This window comes from Momordica charantia, assembly GCF_013281855.1.
Source record: "Momordica charantia cultivar OHB3-1 chromosome 6 unlocalized genomic scaffold, Mcharantia_2.0 BLBB01000006.1, whole genome shotgun sequence".
Taxonomy (NCBI): Eukaryota; Viridiplantae; Streptophyta; class Magnoliopsida; order Cucurbitales; family Cucurbitaceae; genus Momordica; species Momordica charantia.
Window position 1 is genome coordinate 15,370,068 of NW_028275164.1, and position 23,012 is coordinate 15,393,079.

The 23,012-nt window shown below is 34.1% G+C and overlaps 1 protein-coding gene across 3 annotated transcripts; it reads right to left on the minus strand.

Moving 5' to 3' along the window:
- Positions 1 to 3,220: 3,220 nt before the first annotated feature.
- On the minus strand, positions 3,221 to 16,424 carry LOC111019593 (Nucleic acid-binding, OB-fold-like protein). Of its 3 annotated transcripts, none has more exons than XM_022295985.2 (6): positions 16,054 to 16,400; positions 15,355 to 15,429; positions 14,665 to 14,753; positions 5,914 to 5,998; positions 5,243 to 5,324; positions 3,221 to 3,691 (listed from the first exon to the last, which is right to left on the minus strand). In XM_022295985.2, exons 1-6 carry the CDS (start codon positions 16,216 to 16,218, stop codon positions 3,597 to 3,599), a joined length of 591 nt encoding a protein of 196 aa, XP_022151677.1. In that variant the 5' UTR covers positions 16,219 to 16,400; the 3' UTR covers positions 3,221 to 3,596. The 3 variants fall into 3 exon arrangements, 2 of the variants coding, with proteins under 2 accessions (XP_022151677.1, XP_087980942.1); XR_015791270.1 differs by lacking the exon at positions 3,221 to 3,691 and adding an exon at positions 10,772 to 11,013 and having other exon boundaries at positions 5,237 to 5,324; positions 16,054 to 16,413; XM_088124816.1 differs by lacking the exons at positions 3,221 to 3,691; positions 5,243 to 5,324; positions 5,914 to 5,998 and adding exons at positions 6,019 to 10,113; positions 10,772 to 11,013 and having other exon boundaries at positions 16,054 to 16,424.
- Between the last annotated feature and the right edge of the window lie 6,588 nt (positions 16,425 to 23,012).

Here is a 23,012-nt window from a genome sequence, read left to right on the forward strand (position 1 = left end):
AGTCTTGACTATCAATCACATCAACATATTTTCATTCTATCTTAGTGTGATTTTGTTTGGAAAATAATAAACATTCAAAGATATACAAGGATGAAATCTTCATTGTTATAACATCATTTTCAAACCCGACATAGAAAGCAGCTTGTATATCCATTTTGTCTATGGAGTCCCTAAGCTTAAAGAAGGTGTTCCTAAGCTCGTGGGCATTTTTTATTTGTTGATATTGATCTCATCAATGGTAGGGTATTCACTATAGTAATTTAAATTTGTAATCAAAGAAAACTCCTTCAACCTAAAATTTAAAAACTTCCTCTCAAAGTTAAATACTAGTGCATTTCTAAGGATTTTATCAGAAATCCTTTGAATAAAATGCACTAATAATTGTAAAGGGCATCTCCTAACTTTCGATGACAAAAATTGTCCAAATTGTCTTTTTTGGAACATTTCTTGTTGGGTTGGTAGGAGCTTTTCAAAAAAAAGGATTTCTGTACTTGAAATGACCCCAATTTTCTATATGTATTTAATAGTCTTAAAATGAGATAATTATTCATAAAACATCATTTCATTCAAATAAAAGAAGATAAAAAAAAGCTTGTTATTTCATTTAAAAATGGAAACGATACACTACAAATTCAGCTTCTCAAGTTCCTACGGCATCAATTTCATTACAATGCTTGAAACATGATTATGATTTTTTTTTAATGAAGAAACATTAGTATGATTGAATGTTATTGTTTTTAAAAAATAGTTTATCTATATATATATATATATTTCTATATTAAGCATTCCATTTTATCCATGTTTTTTTGTTAATTCATTTTATGTTAATGTTGTATATAATTTATAACATACATATATGCTATGGATATTTTTGAAGTCAACTATTATTATGATATAATTAACATACTGTATATACGTTTTTAAACTAGGATATAACTTGCCTATCATGTATTATTATACAATATAAACAATGATTATGTAATCATAGGAATATGTTCAATATTTTTATTTTAGTTTATATATATTTAGTTTATATATATATATATTTTATGTTTCTTAGTATACCTATCAATCATTTTCAATAATTTCATTTTATATTAATGATGTATACAAATGCTTATTATAGGATATAACACATATGTCTTGTCTACTTTTGAAATCAAATATTATTATATATTACAATGAATATAATATATATACCTATTTATCCTAGGTTATATATACCTATTATTAGAACTTATATACAAGAATTTGTTATAAATGTCAATGATTTGTATTTTAAAAACTATTATGTTAATAAATGTACTTTTAGAAATGTTGTGTAGGCAGCACTTCTGTTCCCGTGCGCAAGCTTCATAGTGGAAGGGGATTATAACCGCAACCATTATAACATATATTATTTGCAGATATAAATTATATCTAGCTATAAACTATAAGTGTTGAGTGCATGATGAAGAATCGATTAACCAAAATCAAGCTCAGATAAACTTATATATGAACAATAAAGTATATACAGCTATATCTCACTCAAATAAACCACATTGAAAGAATTTTGATAACTTTTATATATGAACAATAAAGTTTGAAGAATCAATTCATCAAAATCAAGCTCAGATAAGATTATTGGATAACTTTTATATATAAACAACAAGACTATCCCACTCAAAAAAACTTTATTGCCATATATAATCAATCTTATCACGAAAGAATAGTAAACATAGCACACTGTAGAAAGATTCAAAATATGAGAAGTCTCCCTTGGATTCAAGAAGAAGGAAATGATAATACCCTATATTAAAAACCACATTGAAAGAAATTTTAAAACTTATATGAACAAAAAATGTCCCAAAAAATACTACCCATATTAGTACCGAGCATATAAAATCGATGACCAAAATACGCAAACCCACAACAATAATAGAAAACCAAATTTCAATAATCGAGTGTAGTATAAAGTATACACCGGAAAATATTGAAAAGTAAAAGTCTTCATAGTGCAAACTCACAAAATCCAAAATCAACTACAGAACCTATATATGGCAAAAAATAGAGAACTATTTAAATACGAGAATCTATATAAACTACAAAGCATTTTGAAGTTGGAAATCAATCACACAAACTCGAATACTTTGCAAAATACCACATACACGAACACCCAAAATCGAAACCTTTCTAAATACACCAAACTCGAACCCCCGAAATCTGAAATAAGAAACAAACTTGAAGTTTTGTTGAAAACCGAGTGGGGAGATGAGCGAATCTAAAGTGGGATGAAGGAGACAGGCTGCTGGTGTTGGTAAATCCACAAACAGAGAAGAAATGGTGAGAAGTAAGAGGTTTCTTTTTGAATAAAGAAGACAGAGACAATGTTGCCAAGTGACTAAATTTGGATAGTTTTTTTTTTTGTTTGTGAAAGTTAAAACTTGCATAAAATCAGGAATTTAGAAGTTTAACGAAATCAACCATTTTGAATTTTCACAATTTAATAATATTTACATATATAAAAAAATGATATATTGATAAATTGTCGATGGGTTCCATTTAAAAGAGTTTATTTTCAGACAAAAGTATACATAAATGGTCTATCAATGAATTCTAAAAAAAAAAAAAAAGGAAAAAAGAATCTATCAATATACTAATACCTTTTTTGATTAAAAAAAAAGTTCTATATTTAAAAAAGTAAAATGTGATTGTTATTTTACTAAATGTTTTTGCTATATTTGCGACTGTCCCCTCACCAAAACTTTAACAACTCAATGACCTAACCCAATCCAACTCAAAAATGGGTTGGGTGGAGTTGGATTGCCTAGCAGTTCCATCGTAATATTCAGGTTGGTTCAAAAAGCTTCCTCCTACACCCCACTTTAAGTTCTTCAACTAAAATTCATAAAGATTTTTTATTTTATTTTAATAACCGTAAGCTAAAGCTTTACTTCCATATACCCAAGGACACCCACACCTACCCCAAGGCCCGGACCCAAGAGACCATGAAAAATTTTTGGTATTAAACTGACAAGAAGATTTGAACTTGCGACCTCTAAGCTAATATGACCAAGAAACACCAGGTCTTTGCCAATCGGACTAACCCTAACGCAACCTTGAAAGCTAAAATCCATGATTGAATATATATATATATATATATATATATATAGCCGCCAAGTCAATCCTTTCAACAGTTCATAGAAATTGGCACAGCACACATAAAAAAAGATGTTACACATAGGAAAATCAATAGAGATGGATTACTAATTAAGACTGTAAAACAATCTTTAGGAACAAAAGCTTGTTTTCTACATGATACAGATAGCAAACTGACCATTTCATCTCATTCATACAAGAAAAATGTTACAGTAAGAATACTCTATCTTCCTCCTATTCTAAATCAACAGTCCCATCTGAGAATTAAGGACCCAATCCTAAAACAAGCAACTCTATCATAATCCAATGTGCGATTTTTATCTTCAGTACTCGACACTATGAGTAACAAATTATTATTAAAAACTAAAAGAGAAAACAAAATGAAAGGGCAGGAAAAAAAAAAAAAGAAAGAAAAGAAAAGAACAAGGAATGGCGTTGTCCCACATAAGATAAGCAAGTCATCCTCCTCCAACTTTGGCAACTTTTCTTTGCTGAATTTGGCCTGTTAGTGGACACTGCATTTCTGTCCAACTTATGGGAACCATTACTGCACCTAAAATAACATTCAAATATGTTTTCGAGAAGTGAAAAATTTACCAATGAAACTGTGCAAAACAAACATATTTTGTAAACAGAAAAATAAAAACAAAAGGATTATCGAACAGGCAATTAGTTGTTAACAAAATTGGCACTTTGAGTCAGAGGGGCAGCTTTATAGACATCAACATTCATCATTCATAATCAGGTAACAGAACTTCCAAAGTAAACTTTTATTTATTTATTTATTTATTTTTTATATGAAACTAAACTTTCATTGAGATAAAATGAAAGATATACAAAGAGCATACAAAAAATAAGTGTGACAAAAGAAGACCGGCCTATAATAAGGGGTTCAATCCAAAAGAATAACACCTAATTGATAATTACAATAATCATTCGGAAGTAAACTAATTAAAATACCAGAAAGAATTCACATTTTGTTCCTACACTTGATTTTATCAAATTAAACCTTTAAGTAAATGTGACACTTTTTTTTTTTAAACATCTATGGCCACATTCATATGTTCTAATAGTTGGACAAGATTAGTCTAGTAACTTCTATATTGGATATTTTTTAAGTTTAGTTTGGGTGTTTAATGTGGGTATTTGACATCCTTGTAGTGCTTGATTTTGTAGCTAGATTTAGGTGCATTATGTGGCTGGTTTTAGCTATTTTTGCAACTTATTTTGTCTGTTTTGCGGGCTGAACTTTAGGTGACTTGTCCAATGTACTTTAAGCATTTTTTTCACTTGGTTTTGAGATAGATATTAATTTTCCTACCAAATGCAAGATCCAATTTAATGAAGCTAGAACTTTAAGATTGAAATTAATTTACTTTCCCAAGTACAAAGATAAAAGATGAATTTTTTTCAATTTTTCAATCCGATACTGGGTTCAAGAGTTAATCTCAACAATTAAACAGTAAACCCTGAACTTGAATAAATAGTGAAATTAACACCCTCAATTAATTAAGTTTCAAATTTCTTTTGAATATTTGTGGCTTACTGTGAGCATTTTGGTGGTTGGACAGGTACTGGTTCTTGGTCATGTTAAACACCTTTTGGCTGGATTTCAATATTTTATGGTTGAGTTTAGGACTTTTTTTTATCATCTCATGGCTAGGATTGAATATTTTCATGGCACAATTTAGGCTTTTTTTACTTGATTTTAAGGGTTATGCTGGTTGAATCTCGTGTGTTTTAAATAAATTTCAAATTTAGTTTTAATGTGGTATTAAATTTCAACCATCTAGACATTACATTACACTAGTACAACTATTTCTCCCTTCACTGTTATTAACTTAAGATCCAGTTTAACCTCTGTGATTACAGAAAACAGAGGGAGAATATAGTAAGACAAAATGTCAAGATCTTTCATGACCAAACCAAACTCCGCTTAACAATCAATTAGCTACCCTACACAATTGAAGGATAAAATTACAAAGAAAAAAATGAAGAGAAAAAAACCCTCAGTATATTTCATACAACAATATTGACGTCTTTAAATGTTATAAAAGGAAACAACTGCTCTTTAGGCTTTCACAATATTACCAATACTCTTTACCTGCTGTACTTTCTGCAGAGACGACACCAAGTTCGTTTTTTGCAGTTGATAGATGATAAGCCCTTGCATCTCCAAGAGAAAGCTTTTAGAGAGAACTTTTGTCAAGAAAGTTTGTGGTAATAAAAACAATCAATTTAAAATCTCCAAGAACTTTTTGACGTGAGAAATGAAAATAAGACCCAACAGCAGAAAGATGGAAAATAATTGTCTATGATCCAGCAAACAGACTTTGTTATTTGCTAGTTCTTATTTCCTATAAGATTTTCTATTTTTAGCCAACTACGACACACGTAGGAATAATTATTGTAAGATGAAAAGTAAATGTTTTAGTTCCTAACGTTAGATTGCTTTTTCAATTGGGTCCCTATTATTTAAAAAGTTTCAACTTAATCCTTTATATTTTAATATTTTTCACAATTATACCCTTTTCGTCGGTGAATATTAAAATTGATCCATTATAAGCTTATCAGCATGTCATGGTACTAAAAGGATTGCCATTAGGATAGGTTGTACACTCAAACATTAAGGACTAAACATATACTCGAGCGTTGTTATAATTTGACAAACAGCTGATAGATTATGACCAGTGAAGAAGAATTGCGCACTAAAAATCTACTAGGCCTTTTGCATCCTTTATGGACATGCAAGAGGAAATGAGGCAGAAAGGATACAACAAGAGCTTTGACGATGTCACCCGGACGAAACGACAAATGCATATCTACTTTATCTATCTCAGTTGCTCGGACGTCTTGTTGCCTACAGAAAGCATGAATGATCTTCCAATGTAAAATATCTCCCAAAACATAGTAGATTAAAAGGCATTTCAAATATACGAGAGATTATATAACATTCATTTATACCAATGACAGACAGAAACAAGGGCACAAAAGTGGGTTGGATATGCATGGTCTACCTCCTTTTGATAAGTTAGGACTTCGATTCAATCTAACTAGTTACAGCCTTGTCACACGATGAAAAAACAAAACCAAAAACATTCGAAGAAACTATCTGTTCGCCACTTCCATCATTATAAGCAAATTTTACGACTCTGAAAACCATTTAATATGAATGATTTCCTTAACATGTATCTTCCATCTTTTCCTAAAAGTTGTTACTGTTAGTCATAGTTATAGCAGAAGAAGAATCATAACCAAATTAGGGCTGTGAAAGGATGTTGCATAGGAATGAAATTCCATATTTAAGCAAACTAACCACCACCACCGAGATCGAGTCATACATTTCTAATTTAGGCAAGCCTTCAATAAAATCTTAAACATGTATCTTTGATTAGTTGTGATAGGAATCGCCCATAGGGTAATAAAGGGATATTATTAGAGTATCGAGGGTAGCTTAGTAATTAGATAGGGAAGTTGTTAGGGAGTGCTGTTATAAATAGAATGGAGATGTAAGGATGAAGGTATCCAATGAGTGAGTATGGTTTTGGCTTGAGTGATATCTCAAGAGGGGAGGGTCTAAGTACCTCTAATACTTGGTAGCTATTGTAGTTCGTTTATCTTTTATCTTTCAATATATTTCGGGTTCTATCAAGTTGTTGCTTGAATAGAAAAAGAAAGCTGACTCATAATTGGCTACAAACCTCCTATAATAGCCTGAACCCACGTGGCTCCTTAGTTCTTACTATTTCTAGGAATGATCTACTGCCACTCCTTCCTCAGACATAATGTACCCAAATGATTCAATTTGCTTAAGAGCGAACTTCCGCCTAGGCAAAGCAGTGCTCTAACCAATTGAGAATACAATCCTAGGAAATAGTGTTGAAATTTATTGGCATTCACAACTACCTCTTGTTATCAAAAAGGCCCTCATAATAGTAGCTAATGCTCAACATGTTCTTCACTTGAGGAACAGTAGATTAAGATATCGCCAGAGCGAACTTAATAGGGAATGGACACATAACATCATGCATTAACAACTGGAACATTGCAATTTTAATGGCTTCCCTAATTAACTCGTGATCACTCTCCAAAGGCCCTCAACATAGTAACTAAAAGGTATCGTCAAAGAAAATAAGAGAAAAACTTGAGAACAAATGGATCCAGAGCATTATTCAATAACAACTGGAACCTTGCAATCCAAATGGCATTGCAAGGAACTTATAGCATCCCTCATTATGTTCAGGAAATGATATTATGAGTATCATCCTGTACATAAATTTGATGGTACCTAGACTCTAGATCAATTTGCAATATTTGTCACACCAAATAATTTATCCAAAAGCTCATCCACCACTAGAATTGAATGTCTATCGGGCATCATTATCCTATTCAATGCCCTACAATCCATGCAAAAACATTAACTCCTATCCTTTTTCTAACCAACAGCTTTAGACTAGAGAAAGCATTAATGCATGACTCAATCATAGATTCACACTTACTAACTGATAGGCCTAGCCCCAATTTTATTTATCAACAAAAGGGAGATTAGAGAGCTCCCCTTCTCTCCCAATTCTCTACGGAGAACCACACAAGTAAAATGTTTCCCATAAGATAATTCCCTCGTTCCCACTAACGTTCCCTATATTCTCCTAACCACTTGGGCACATGTAACTAACAAAATTCCCATGGGCCCACTACCACTACACGCAAAATTCTATCTCACACGGACTCTTTCCTTCTTGTACGCTTATGCTCGTATACTCTAGTAATTTAGGGTCTACCACTACCTGTCCCCAAAAAGCCACCTTGTCCTTAAGGTGGAAATCTGAAAATTGAGAAGCAATTACAAGAGGCCGTCTCCCACATGGCATCCTTCATAGACGCATTCTCCCAACTGATTAACTCTCTTTGAGCTTCTTATCTAGCAACATGGTGTTTGTTACCCCCTTTACTTATCACATCTTGAGTAGTAGTAGATTTGGAAACGTGGTGTTTGTTACCCGTTTACTATCTCACCTTGAGTAGTAGTAGATCAGGTCAGATTCATGGTGATGGTAATGGACCTACAACATAACTCACAGGTCTGGTGTTTGGAATGAGGGGCACTACAAGCTTTGCTATTAGGATCTGATTCTTATCCTCAACTTGCTTTGCCATTTCCACCTTTAGAAGCCCATTGGGTTCAAATACACTTAACTTTCACTTGTTTCCTCATTTGAGCCTTCATTTGGAGTCTTTGGAGGGAAAGAAACAACAAAATATTCAATGACAAATTCCAGTTGTTCAATGTCATCTGCAATAGGGTTTTGGTTTTGACTTTGTTAGAGTATATATATTAATATATTTTATACTCTTGTAATATATGTATTAATTAGTCCTTTACCTTCCCTTTCTAGGATTAGGTCAACCTTGTATATTTGCCTATATATATAGACTTGAGAATAATCTTATCTGGTTCTCTCAAACCTTAGTTTCTACATGGTATGAGAACTCTAGGTTTTCTCTAAATTTTTTAACATTAGGATTTTGTGCCCATTAGGGTTTTGTAGGGTTTGAAGTTTGGAACACTTTCTTGCAAGTGTTCATTAGTATCCTCACCCGCCGCCGCCGCCGTCACCTGCCTCCACTGCCGCTAGTCGTTGCAGTTAAGCACCGTGGTGTCTTTGTCAGCCACCGTGTGTGTTGTGTAGGGTGAAACACTTGCTTGGGTCGGTTCGGCCTGGTTCATACGGTTCGGTTCAATTGGCTCGGTTCAATCGATTCGGTTCATTTGGCTTGGTTCAACTGATTCTGTTCATTTGGCTCGGTTCAATCGGTTCGGTTCATTTGGCTCGATTTAACCGGTTCGGTTCAATCGGCTCGGTTCAGCCGGTTCAATTACTCTGTTTTGGCCTTGTTTTGTTGTTTAGTTCGAATCAGTTGTCATTTGATATGGCTAAGAAGAAATCAATCTCTACATACTCAATTTCTGCGAAAGAGTTTGCTAAATTCCAACAATATCAAGAGTCATTGATGGCATCATCCTCTAATCAAATTACTGTCATCGCTGAGTCAGGTAATACCAATAAATGTCTTATCTTATTTCCTCCGCGTCAAAATGGGTCATTAACTCTGGTGCTACAAATCATATGTCAGGTAACCCCAATTTATTTGCTACCTTTTCACCATCCACATCTTTAACCTAATGTTACCATAGCAAATGGCACCACTTCTCCTGTTCTTCGCTTTGGCACCGTTCATCTTTCCAAAACTCTTTCATTGATCTCTGTTTTAAATTTGCCACAATTTTCCTTTAATTCGATCTCTATCAGTAAACTTACTCGTGATCTCAATTGTTGTGTCTTATTCTTTCCTGGTTATTGCTTTTTTGAGGATCTAACAACGAAAAAGACTATTGGTAAAGGGTGTGAATCCAATGGCCTCTACACATTTGATACACAAATACCTACAACCACCGTTTGCACTCGAGTGCCAACTCCTTTCGAAGAACATTGTCGTTTGGGTCATCCATCTCTCTCCGTGCTAAAGAGTCTCCGTCCACAATTCCACAAGTCTGCGCATATCCTTTAGCAACAAGACCAGCTTTCAAACGGACAATTGACCCATCAAGATGAACTTTGATAGAAAACACCCATTTACAACTGATAGGTTTATTTCTTGCAAAAAAAGATACTAAATCCCAAGTATTATTGTCATCTAAGGTAGTCATCTCCTCCAACATAGCAGCCTGCCAACCAGGATGAGATAAAGCTTCGTGAACAGTTTTAAGAACAGATACAGACTTAAGGGATGCAATAAATGAACAAGTAGGTGAGGACAAATGGTTATATGAAACAAAAGAAGAAACAGGGTAAGTACACTTACGCTTACCTTTTCGAAGAACAATAGAAAGATCGTCACTCGTTCCTGGATCCACAGACGAAGAAGATGCTAGTATAGGGCATGAGACTAAAGGAGGTTGCCATCGAGAATAAACTTGAGTAATAGGTGGAAGAGAAGGATCAGACACAGAAATAGGGGGCATGTCAGTAGAAGTATAGAAAAAGGAATAGACAAGAAAGTCATATCTTCCTGTGAATGCTCCCCCTGACTGGTACTCAAGGATGATGAAAAAGGAGTATCTTCAAAGAATGTAACATCAGGAGAGACAAGATATCTATTGAGATCAGGACAATAACATCGATACCCTTTTTGAACACGAGAATAACCAAGGAAAATGCATTTTAATGACTTAGGGTCAAATTTGGTGAGCTAGAGCGAACATCCCGAACAAAACAGGTGCAACAAAATATTTTAGGTTTAATAGGAGATAAAGGTTATGTAGAACTAGGACATAGAATACGATAAGGTATTTCACCCTTAAGAATGGATGAAGGCATGCAATTAATCAAGAAGCAAGCCGTCGAAATAGCATCAGCCCAAAAGTATTTTGGAACATGCATTTGAAACATTAAGACCCTTACTGTTTGGAGAAGATGTCAATTTTTTCTTTCTGCAACTCCATTTTGAGACGAAGTATCAACACACGAGGATTGATGAATCATTACCAGTAATCACAATATCATCAACATATACAACTAGTAAGATAACACCAACTCAAATTGTTTATAGAAGACAAAATGGTCGGACTTACTCTTCTTCATTCCAAAGTCCTCAATCACCTGACTGAATTTTCCAAACCATGCTCGTGGACTTTGTTTCAACCTATATAAGGATTTGCGAAGACGACATATCTTTCCATTCTCCCCCTGAGCAACAAAACCTGGTGGTTGCTCCATATACACTTCTTCTTGAAGATCACCATGAAGGAAGACATTTTTAATATCAAGCTGATGTAAGGGCCAATGGTGAATGGATGCCAAGAGAATAAATAACCTGACAGAAGCCAATTTAGCAACTGGAGAAAAAGTATCAAAATAATCAATTCCATAAGTCTGCGTATCCTAGAGTCAATACACGAGCTAATGCACTTTTTGAATTAGTTCATTCTAATGTTTGTGGTCCACATAGAAACTAAGGTTTGAGAGAACCAGATAAGATTATTCTCAAGTCTATATATATATAGACAAATATACAAGGTTAATCTAATCCTAGAAAGGAAAGGTAAAGGACTAATTAATACATATATTACAAGAGTATAAAATATACTAATATATATACTGTAACACTCCCCCTTAAGTTGGTGCATATATGTTAATCATGCTCAACTTGTTAGAGAGATAATCTATATGTGCTTCATTCAATGCTTCAGTGAAGATATCTCTTAACTACTCTCCAGCCTTCACATATCCTGTAGCCACCAATCCTTGCTGTACATTCTTACGTACATAATGACAATCAACTTCAATGTGTTTGGTTCGTTCATGAAATACTAGATTAGATGCAATATGAAGAGCTGCTTGATTATCACACCAAAGTTTCATTGGAGTGGTGATGCCAAATCCCAATTCAGTCAAAAGCTGATATATCCATATAAATTCACATACCGACTGTGTCATAGTTCGATATTCTGATTCAGCACTTGAACGCAACACCACATTTTGTTTCTTACTTTTCCAAGAAACTAAATTACATCCAACAAATACATAATATCCTGAGGTTGATCTTCTATTTTCCTTAGAATCTGTCCAATCAGAATCTAAAAAACATTCAATATTAAGATGACCATGACCTTTATATAACAAACAACGTCCAGGAGCACCTTTCAAATAACATAGAATATGTTCCAATGCGGCCCAATGGTCAGTCGAAGGAGAACTCATAAACTGACTCATAATACTGACTGGATAAGCTATGTCTGGCCTCGTAACTGTGAGATAATTCAGCTTCCCTACTAACCTCTAATACTTCTCAGGATCTTTCAACAACTCCCCTCCCTCTGTAAGTTGTAAATCAGCTTTTGTTGGGGTACTACGTGGCTTGGTAGCTAACTTTCTTGTTTCAGTTAACAGGTCAAGTACATATTTTCTCTGTGATAATAGAATCTCCTTCTTGCTCCTCGTTACTTCAATTCCTAAGAAGTATTTCAACACTCCCAAATCCTTAGTATAGAATTGACTACAAAGAAAAGTTTTGAGTGATAGGATGCGTGATGAGTTACTGGAGATCTTATTTTGCCTCTTTCCTCAAGTTTTAGTTTAAATGATCTTTTGATGAATTGGAGGCTCTTTTGTAATTTTCCTACACGGTATCTTCCCTTTTTATATATTTCATCTTATCAATGAAATATTGTTTCCCATGAAAAAAGAAAAGGAAAAAAAAAAAAAAAAAACTTTCACTTGTTTCAACCTGTGACAAATGGACTTTCCAAGACTAATTCCAGTATCTTTAGTAATGGTGCTATATACTGTTTGAACTTATAATAATGTTCTTCAACAGTGGTGGCCTGACCCAGTGCTAAGAATTTCTCACATAATGTCCCTTCTTAGGTGGTCCAAAATCTTTTAAAGAACAAGCAACAAAACTCCTCCAGGCTCTCTATCAATCTTTGGCCATTTGTGCATTGATGCCAAGAGAGGTTCTCCATTTAAACATAACACAACAACTTCCAAATTCTCAGCCCTCATTACGTGATTCACTACAAAGTATTGTTCCACTCTATGCAGCTACCTATCTAAATTCTTACCATTAAACCATTAAAGATGAGGATCTCTAGTTTTCTCAAACACATATTGATATCACTCAATTTTCTCCACTCTACATATCTCCACTATCTTTTCTCTAACTACCCTGATGAAGACCACTCCTTTTACTCTTCCCACGCTCCACCTTAGCTGTTTCTATTGTAATCAATCCCTCTTCTCCATGCCAAATATTTTCCAACTTCTTTACCACCAAGTATAGGTGGAATTCTTTTTTAATCTACCCCAACTCCTCATTCTTCTCTTCCAATACATTAAGTCTTGATTCCACCTTTTTATTAGCTATCATTCCAAAATACCACTTTTGACAGAATCCACTAAATTCAAAGAGTTTTAGAAAGTACAACCTTATGGAAATTTCAAGAGTCTCTGTCTCCCTACCTACTTCAAACTTACAACAGCCAGAAACGTACCTCTCACCTATATGAAAGTTTCCTATAATACTCTCTAGATGTGCTCTCCTAATCACAATTCACAACTAACTTAATAACAATGGGCCCCACAGGTACATCACATGACTTGCACAGAGAAAGTCCCCCAACACATTTCATACTATACACATTAATAATTGAGGTGGTCTATCACCTCCAGGGCAGGATATCAAGGAGGCAATAATTTTTTAAACAAAAGATCAAGATTTTTACAAGACTCAAGAGGGAGGTACTTTTTTTTTTTTTTTTTGCTACGCTATACCTGAGGGCACCCACACCCGCTCAAGGCCCGGAGCCGGAAGACATCTAATGATTTTTGTATTAAGTTCATCCGAAGGTTGAACCAAGAGAGAGGTAATTGATATGTGATATGTTCAAATGAAATCTAAGGCTTCCTTGTGTGCAGGAAGGGTGATGTTTGTAAAATCAATAACTATAGGCCTAGGGTTGTTCGCTAAATGTAGGAAAGGAGCTGATGGAGCTGTGGTTGCTAATCCCGATACGATGGTTTCAGAACTTGTAACACATGCATTACCTTCAAGACTGACTTTGAAAACATCTATGATCAAGAACATTGAACTTTCCTTAACAATATCCTTTAGAAGAAAAGATTTCGGGTAATGCAGGGCTTTAGGCAACTGTGTTCAAAAATTGCAAGTTGTTCGCTGCTTATGATGGGAGGCAAAGGAGAAAAGTCAGAGCTACTACAGAAACATTAGACAATGCTCGAAGGATCAACTATTAAAGATGAATAAAGTAAAACTGCAAAAAGTCCACAAATTCCTAAAATCAACTACAAAATCACATTGGAAAGACCTAATTCTTAAGGTCCATCGACCATCATAACTAAATAAGTTTTCATCTCCATGGTTCCGATCAATTGACTTATAGCCCTCCATATTTTCCTATTTAGTTCACTATTACTTCCATCTTCCTCCACACCTACGGGAAAAAGAGAACTTGTGCTTTAAGAGAGGTCAAATGAATGAAATGAACCAATATGTTCTTGTTTATGATTTCTTGAACATAATTTGATCATACTTTACTAAAATAAATGTTGCACTTGAGCAAGAAGCGCATGCTCATCAAGGTGAGGTCCCTGACCTAGTCTAGGAGCAAAACAGATGCATATTATTTAGGTTTACTAAACAATGTTTACATCAACATAATTTTTGTCATAATTTAACTTTTGTTTACACAAAATTTAAATAACTGCTGTCCTAATTTACATTTTTTTTACACGAAATTTAAATAACTTTTTTCCTAATTTAGATCAGCTTTAAATGTTTGATTTCCATGCAACATAAATAATAAAGACAGCATAAAAGTTTTCAAGAAAATGCAAAATATATCAAAAATCAGAACATGGTAGAAGACCTTTTAACACCAAAGAAAATAATATATACAAAAAAAAAAGGATAATTAAAAGCTTTACATAAAAAAATATTTCAGACCTGATAATTCCGGTGAACTTTTCCTTCACAGACTTTGGACCAACACACATAATATCAGCTGATGCCATTCTGGACATTACATTTGTAACCTACAATTAATGGAAAGAATAATAAGATATACTGGTTAAGACATTCATAGAATGATAATCCAATCATCAACCAAAACAGATACCAAGAGGGTGAAAAAAAAAATACTAGAAATAACTTAAGAGTCAAAGAAAAATCATAGTAAATAAAATTCAGTAGAGTTCTTTATTTGTGTGGAGTGGGGAGGTTGCAAGAAACAAAACTTTCAAGGCCATAGAGCCCTCCCAACTCAGGTCTAACTACCTCCAATTAACTTCAATCTAAAAACCACACTAACCGAAACGAGCAACCTTAAGAAGCAGTAGTAGACTACGGTAAACAATAGGAAAAGAATTCCAAAAACCAACCCTACATCAAATTCCTTTTGTACCTATGACTTATGACTTGACTAAGGAAGGGCTTAGCATATCAAAGATGCAAAATTACTTTCGCCAACAGGATTACCTTAGCAAAATTAAAAGAGGAGGATGAGGAAATGGAAAAAAGGAAGGAAGCAAGCCATAGCCTACAATTAGGCCCTACATCAGCAGGCGCTAGAGTGAAAGATCGGTGACATTTTAAATATCACACACAAACAGATAAAATAGGCTGTAAGCAACTTACTCGAGCAATGACGACAGATCCAGGAGCTGGAACAGCACCATGGGCCTTATGACCGGTCACTTCCACAGTTGGTCTCTAACAATACAAATCAGCCATAACATAATCAACATCAGCGGCCAGTTAGATATAAAATTTGAAGATACAGATTGGAAAGAACTAAATAACGAAAATAAAGTATCCTCTATAACGTGCTTATGTGACCAGTATTACTATTAAGTAGAGGTTACTATCTCATACAGCATCAACCATGCTTGAAAGAAAGAGGAAGGAAACCAAATAAACCGGTTCAAAACTCTTCCCAAAATGTCGTATTCACTGTAGTCTAAGAGAAAACAAGAGAAATATTTGCTTCTTGTCCTGACCCTAATATAATACAATAATTCCAAGATAATAATTTTTTCACCAAACACCACAACTACCCAAGGTAATACTTTTTTCAATCTCCCCATAGTTCAATCTTGTCTTTCTGGAGAAGTCTTAGTTAGTAGGCGTCAAAATAGAACCTATCTAACCAAGAAACTACTACATGATCCGAAGGAAATAACACAAGTGTTGTTACTCTCCCCCTCCACAATCTAAGTTCTCATCCTCCAAAGTTCACATCAAAATTCTTTCAAATTCCAAAAGAAACCTCATAGGGGGTGAACCCAAATCTCAAAAATCAAAAAGAAAGTGTGAACAGAAGTAAAAAGGGAGTACCGAGTCGGAAGAGTTGGGTGGAGGAGGAAGAATGCGGCGGAAACCAGAAAGAGAAGCATAAACAGTGTTATTGGCAACATAAGCTCCTTTCCCAGATTTCAAGTCCGAAGGCTTTCCGAGCACTTCTCCGGGAGTCACGAACTGCGTCTCCTCGGCCTCTTTCATTCTCCCGAGCTCCGTCCGTACAACCCTCACTCTGCCGTCTGCCTTTCACTAACTCAATTTCAAATCGGCGGCTCTTCTCCTGCTCCTTTCTGCACAAACAATTTTTATCCCAATGCGTCCGAATATATTTCAAATGTGTTCAACGAAACACTTGAAACCATTTTTTTTTTTTTGGGTAAAACATCTATAGGGCGAAGGAAATTGTAACTTTAGCATGTATTTTTTCGGAAATATCACATTTATACGGACAACATATTGCACGGACACTCAGTAGTATATCATAAAAAAAACTAAACGTGGTTGTTATTTTATTAAATATTTTTGACATATTTACAACCGTCCTTATTTTTTATTTGTAAAGATTGAGACATATTTGGTGGGTGGTCATAAAACAAAAATTTGTAAGCAATGATTCAATTAAAATGATTCTTTTTTCAAATATGTGTTTGTGATAGCAAATTTAAAAATTTAATTTCAAGTTAAAAAATTGTTCGATGTGTATTTATAAATATATTTGTAAACTAATCATATTTACCAACTAAATATTTAGTTTAACCTACGATAATATCAATTTAATTTATTAATGTTTTTGTTATAAAATTTGTATAATTATTATTTTACAATGTTATATAATCTATAATATATTATATTTTAAATATTTTAATTTCAACAAAGATAAAATAAGTTTGTACATTAAATAATATATATTTATCAAAGTTTTTTTAATATATTGTACATTTTAAAGTTTCAAATTCAAAATCTGAAAACACTAAAAATATAAAAAATATTGTTTTCAAAATTTTCAAGGTTTGCATCACATCATCCAAAAACAGTTTTAAAAAACAAATATGTCTAAAGCTGTCAAATGCATATTCATTGAATTCATTTCATTAGGTGAATCTGAAAATAGGAAACAAATTTGGACCGGCTCTTTTATTTTTGGGATTAGTACACAACAACTAGCCAATTTTAAGATTTAAATTACACAGCGAGCTTAATTTTTTAACAATTTACATTATTGTCTAAAGATTGACACATTATAGGTGGAACCATTAGGTAAATTACCTTTCTAATATATGTTAAATAAAGATTGAAAAAATCAAATCAAATATGGAATAAATTTAGAATGGGGGCGGTTTCTTAATTTTTGTTTTCAAATCCTTAAAATCCCTAAAATTTCTAATTTGAAAACTAAAATCCCTCAAAAACCATCACAACCACATAGAAGACTATAGTTTCATTGATTTTTTTTTTCCAAATCATAAAAATTGTGTTAGGGAGTTTATTAGATTTTAAATAGGTGACACAAGTATATATTATATAACCTAATATTTGAGTATGTACCACCAAAAGTTATATTATAACTTAAAATATCTGAGTATATACCACTAAAAGATATACATTATATAACCTTTTGAAGTATTATATATTTAGTGGTAGTTGGAATATATTCTTTTAACATAATAGTATATAACAATGGTATATATTATATAACTATTTAGAAGAGTATATGTCATACTATTGGAAAAAAAAAGCGTGAAAAAAAGAAGCAAAAAAATTCGGTGAGAGATTTTTTAAATTTTGATTACAAAAGGAAGGATTTTGTATTAATTGTGATATGAGAAAAATATGAAATTTTTAGGTAGGGTGGAAGATTTGAAATCCAAATATGAAAAAAAGTGATAAAAATCAAATCTAATCGTATAAATAAAAAATAAATTTAATAAAATAAAATGTCAATAATTGAAGACAATCTTCAGATTAATGAATATTTAAAATATGAGAATCTAAATGTGTAAAAATTTGAAAACTTAAAGCTATTTGAAATAAATGACAGACTTTCTCTTATTTTTAAGTAGGTAAATATTTAGTAAATATAATTTAAAAATGGTTAAAATTTTCATTAGGGTGAAGTATTAGTTTTTATTATATAAAGTGAAAAGGTCAAATTCTAAGCAAATATTTGGCTCCTAATCCTGTCCTCAATGCCATTAAAAAAATTGGCATCTCATTGTTTTTTAAAAAATGTATAAGTTTTTGCATTTCTATATTTTACTGGTCAAATAAAGGGTGGTGATAACAAGATTAGTTTAAAGAGCCAAGCATTTTATATGTTTTTCCTAAATTTTAAAATCCTTTAAATTGCACAACTTGGATAACTGTTAGCCATCTTCAGCTTAAACTAAAAATAAAATGTATTACAATTTTTACTCTAATAGGTTTTTGTTGGAAAATTTGTTGAAAAAGACATTTCATAGGTGTCAAATGAATTTTAAACATGTATTTATGAATTGATAGGATTAAATCAATAACAATGTTAGAGATTCTTTTTGTTGAAATTTATAAGTTTTGACGTTGTTAATGATGATTTTGTACATTAATCAACTTTTTTTTAGATAAAGTATATTAATCAAACTTAATTTTGTGCAAGACTTGATGTTCATTAAATTATTGATTTTCATAGTCTAGTGATTAATCGTCGCAAATTTGGAAATAAAGTATTAAATCCTTACTACTTCTTGTCAATCTAAGTATTAGCTCAACAGATTAAGGCACCTATCTTCGACCAAACAAGGATCATTAACAAAATCAAGTCTAGGGTTCAATTAAAAAAAATTACAAGTATAGAAACTAAAAAAAAACACAACAATAAAAGTTCAAGGGATCATTTTAAAGCACAGTGACTAAATAGATACAATGTAATAACTCGTATTTTCTAATAGAGCTACCTATCAATAATGCGTAAGGGTAAGTTTCAAAGAAACTTTAACAAAGTAAAAGTTTTTAGCGGAAGCAATTTCTTACATAAATTTTCTAAATCAACTTAACTAATTAGGAAAACGACTTTCAATCTCATGCTATAACGCTAAACTTGACCCTCTATCAGAATGGTCATTCAATCTTTCATCTGAAAATATTTTGAGTACAAAAATTCTCAACAAGCAATTTCCATATTAATTTTCGAAATTCATTTTGATGTAGCTTATAACCAAACTATTCTGTTAATCTAGTCGTTAGATCGCTTGTGGTTAAACAGTTAGTTAGTTAAATGGCTTCTTATTTAAATCCTTGGTTTTACACCAAATTCGTATCAGAGCCCTATTTGAAATTAGGACCTCATGGCAGGGAAAAATGCGGCGACTTCCGGTAGAGGACCCATGGTGGATACTTCAACAACTCAACCTCTGTCTCTAAAATCGACCATCAAATGCTTGCTGTTGGTGGATGATTCGTTGGGCGATGTACGTTCTAGTGTGCAAACAATTCACAGCCTCAGGGAAAATATTTCTAAGCACCTGGGGAACATCACGATCAAGCAAGAGCGACTGCGTGAAGACCTGTGTAATCACGGCGACCAGCTCAAACAAGAAAGGCTAAATCCACCAAGAAACTGGTCACCAACTCCAGTAATGGCCCGAAATGCAGATGGACGTGGTCGAAGAAATCAAAAACTTCAACTGAGAATTCAAGGTTCAGACCCTTCAGGTGAGGAAGATGATTTTTTTCACAGGAATCCTCATTTTGACCGATTTGATTTTCCGACAGAGGAGGTGTGCGAACTGATTATAAAATGAAGACGAATCTTCCAACCTTGAATGGGAAGATGAGAGTGGAGGCATTCTTGGACTGGATCAAGAATGTCGAGAATTTGTTTGATTACACCAACACACCAGAAGACAAAAATCTTAGATTGGTTGCCTTCGAGCTCCAGTCCGGTGTGTCGACTTGGTGGGATCAATTGGAGATTAACCGACAGTATCTGGGTAAGCATCCCATCCGGAACTAGCCTCGAATACTCCGACTGTTGCGGGAGTTTCTACCTTCCAATTTTGAGCAACTCCTCTACCAGCAATATCAATGTTGTCGCCAAGGGAATAAGTTTATTGCAAATTACACCAAAGAGTTCCATCGTTTGGGGGCATGTAATAATCTCTCAGAATTAGAAGATTACAAAATGGCCTATTTCTTGGATGGTTTGCGTGAAGAAATCCAAGACCAAATGGATACTCAGCTAATCGGATTGCTTACAGAGGCCATTTCCATGGCAACCAAGGTCGAGGAAAATCTTAATCATAAACGTGGTAGCACGACACAACGACGCTCGATCTGGGATAAAACTCAAGGTATTAAATTTTCTTCCTCTGATACTTCTTCTTCAACTAGCACTGGCAGTGCTTCTATTCTTCTGGCTCCAAACCAGTTAAGCCTACTGACACTACCATTCGAAAGGGTGCTGCTACGTATGCTCGACCAAATTTAGGAAAATGTTTCTGCTGTGGACAACAGGGACATTTATCCAATGAGTGTCCTCACCACTGTACACCGGCTATGATGGAGGAGGACGACTTGTCGAGTCTTGATGTAGATCCTATTTTGGATGAAGACAACACTTATTTAGAACCCGACGAATGAGACTTGGTTAATTGTGTCATCCAAAAGATTTTCTTGGCACCTAAGGTAGAGACACCTACTCAACGCCATGCTCTATTTCGCACACACTGCACTGTTAATGGAAAAATATGCAATGTAATAATAGACGGCGGCAATAGCGAAAATATGATGTCACAAAAGTTGGTTTTGGCTCTCAGTCTAAAAATGGATGCCCATCCTCAGCCTTATAAGGTTTCTTGGATTCGAAAAGGCGGTGAAACGCCTATCAATTCAATATGTACAGTCCCTTTAAGAATTGGGAATCATTATAAAGATCAAATTGTTTGTGACGTCTTGGATATGGATGCTTGTCATATCCATCTAGGATGCCCATGGCAATTTGATTTCCAAGCTATACATGAAGGGACATGAAAATACATACGAATTTCATTGGATGGGGCGAAAAATTGTTTTACTACCATCTTCATTGGATCCTAAACTATGAAAGGAACCTTCAACATCGGCCAGCCAATTATTTACACTTATTAGTGGTAAATCCTTCTTGCAAAAGGATGATCCTATGGTGTTGGCTCTAGTAAATAAAGGGAATATGGCTTACCCATCTACACAGATTATTCACCCTGATGTCCAGCAATTGCTCTCTGAATTTTCTTCCCTTACCCAAGACCTTTCTGGATTGCCACCTTTAAGAAATATTTAACATTGCATAGACTTTGTACCGGGAGCCTCCTTACCTCATTTACCCCATTATAGAATGAGTCGAAATGAATACCAAATTTTAAATGATCAGATCAAGGATCTCCTTCGTAAGGGGCACATTCAGCCAAGCCTTAGCCTTTGTGTTGTCCCTGTCTTACTAGCCCCTAAAAAAGACGGATCTCGGAGAATGTGTGTTGATAGCCATGCTATCAACAAAATAACCATTAAATATCACTTTCCCATACCCAGGTTATCCGAGTTTTAGATCAACTTAGTGGAGAGCAAATATTTTCCAAGGTGGACCTTAAGAGTGGTTATCATCAGATAAGGATCAGACCTGGGGACAAGTGGAAAATGGTGTTCAAAATCGATGAGAGACTCTTTAGGTGGCTGGTCCATTTGGATTACCCAACGTGCCAAGTACATTCATGAGACTAATGAACTAGGTTTTGCATCATTTCCTCAATAATTTTATTGTGGTTTATTTTGATGATATACTTGTCTGTAGTAAATCAGAGCATGAACACTTACAAAACCTCCCTCTCTTTTTGAAACACTAGAACAGAACCAATTACACATTGTTGATGCAGAAATCTGGCCTCCTAGGATTCTCACCAATCTTCTAGAATAAAAGGAATCGACAAGACCTGCAAAACAGAATAGTACTAAAGACCGGTGTGGCTCTTGCCACACAGGTTCTGATACTTAAGTCAGAATCAGAGTAGTTGAGTGTAAAGTGTAGGGTGTTATGAGCATAGCAAAGAGTAGAGATTTGTCGCCCTCATTAAGGTTTGACTTACTTCCTATTTATAAGAGTTGAATCCTGATCCCTCTAGGGATTGTGGAATTTGAATCCTGATACATCCAGGAAATCTGGTTATCTGAATCTGGGGAGAATCTTAAGGCAATCAAGATATCTTCTCCTTTTGAATATAGGATATTGACTGAGGTTATGCTGAACGCACGCACTAAGCGTGGTAACAATTCTATAGATGCAAGCGCACACCTGTCAGAGTAATATAAAATGGATGGAGTATCCAAGTATCGATCCTCAAGGACTTCTAAATAATTTCCAAACTCTAAAGTTTTAATGAATAATGAACGTTGAAATGAGTGATTCTTGTAAAATGGGAAGTGGTCACAAATAATGGTTTTGGATTTGGGATTTGGTCTTATAATGGTAAAACCTAGCCCGAATTACTTCAAGTTAGCCAACAAAGAATCAAGGATACGCTAAGGGCGATATGCATTTTACTTTAGGAACCAACGACTACGCTTTTCACTTGACTTATGTCTAAGCAAGTTCAAAGTCCTAAGACATTCCCTAATATGTCTATTATGAGAGATATCTTAGTTTTAGGATGGAAATAGTCGCAACCTCGGGTTAAGGTCCTATGTCTAGGCTACTTAACCGGAACCCTTATGTTTAAGGCGCTCCTCTCCTCGGTTTAACCACTCAACAATGCAGATAAGCAACCTTTTCAGTATTGACTTGTTAAGACTTACAGTGGCCTTCTCTAAATCCTAACTTTTTGGGAAAACATGTTGAGCAATGAGTGGAAAGCAAAAACACTACTTCTTAGCAACCCTTTTTAGAAATAAAAGGCTAACTATCCATAACCGGGCTAGAGACGGGAATTTAGAAAGACATATTGAAGAAAATACAACAAGTAAAATGGTTGAAATTGAAATGCATGTGTGAA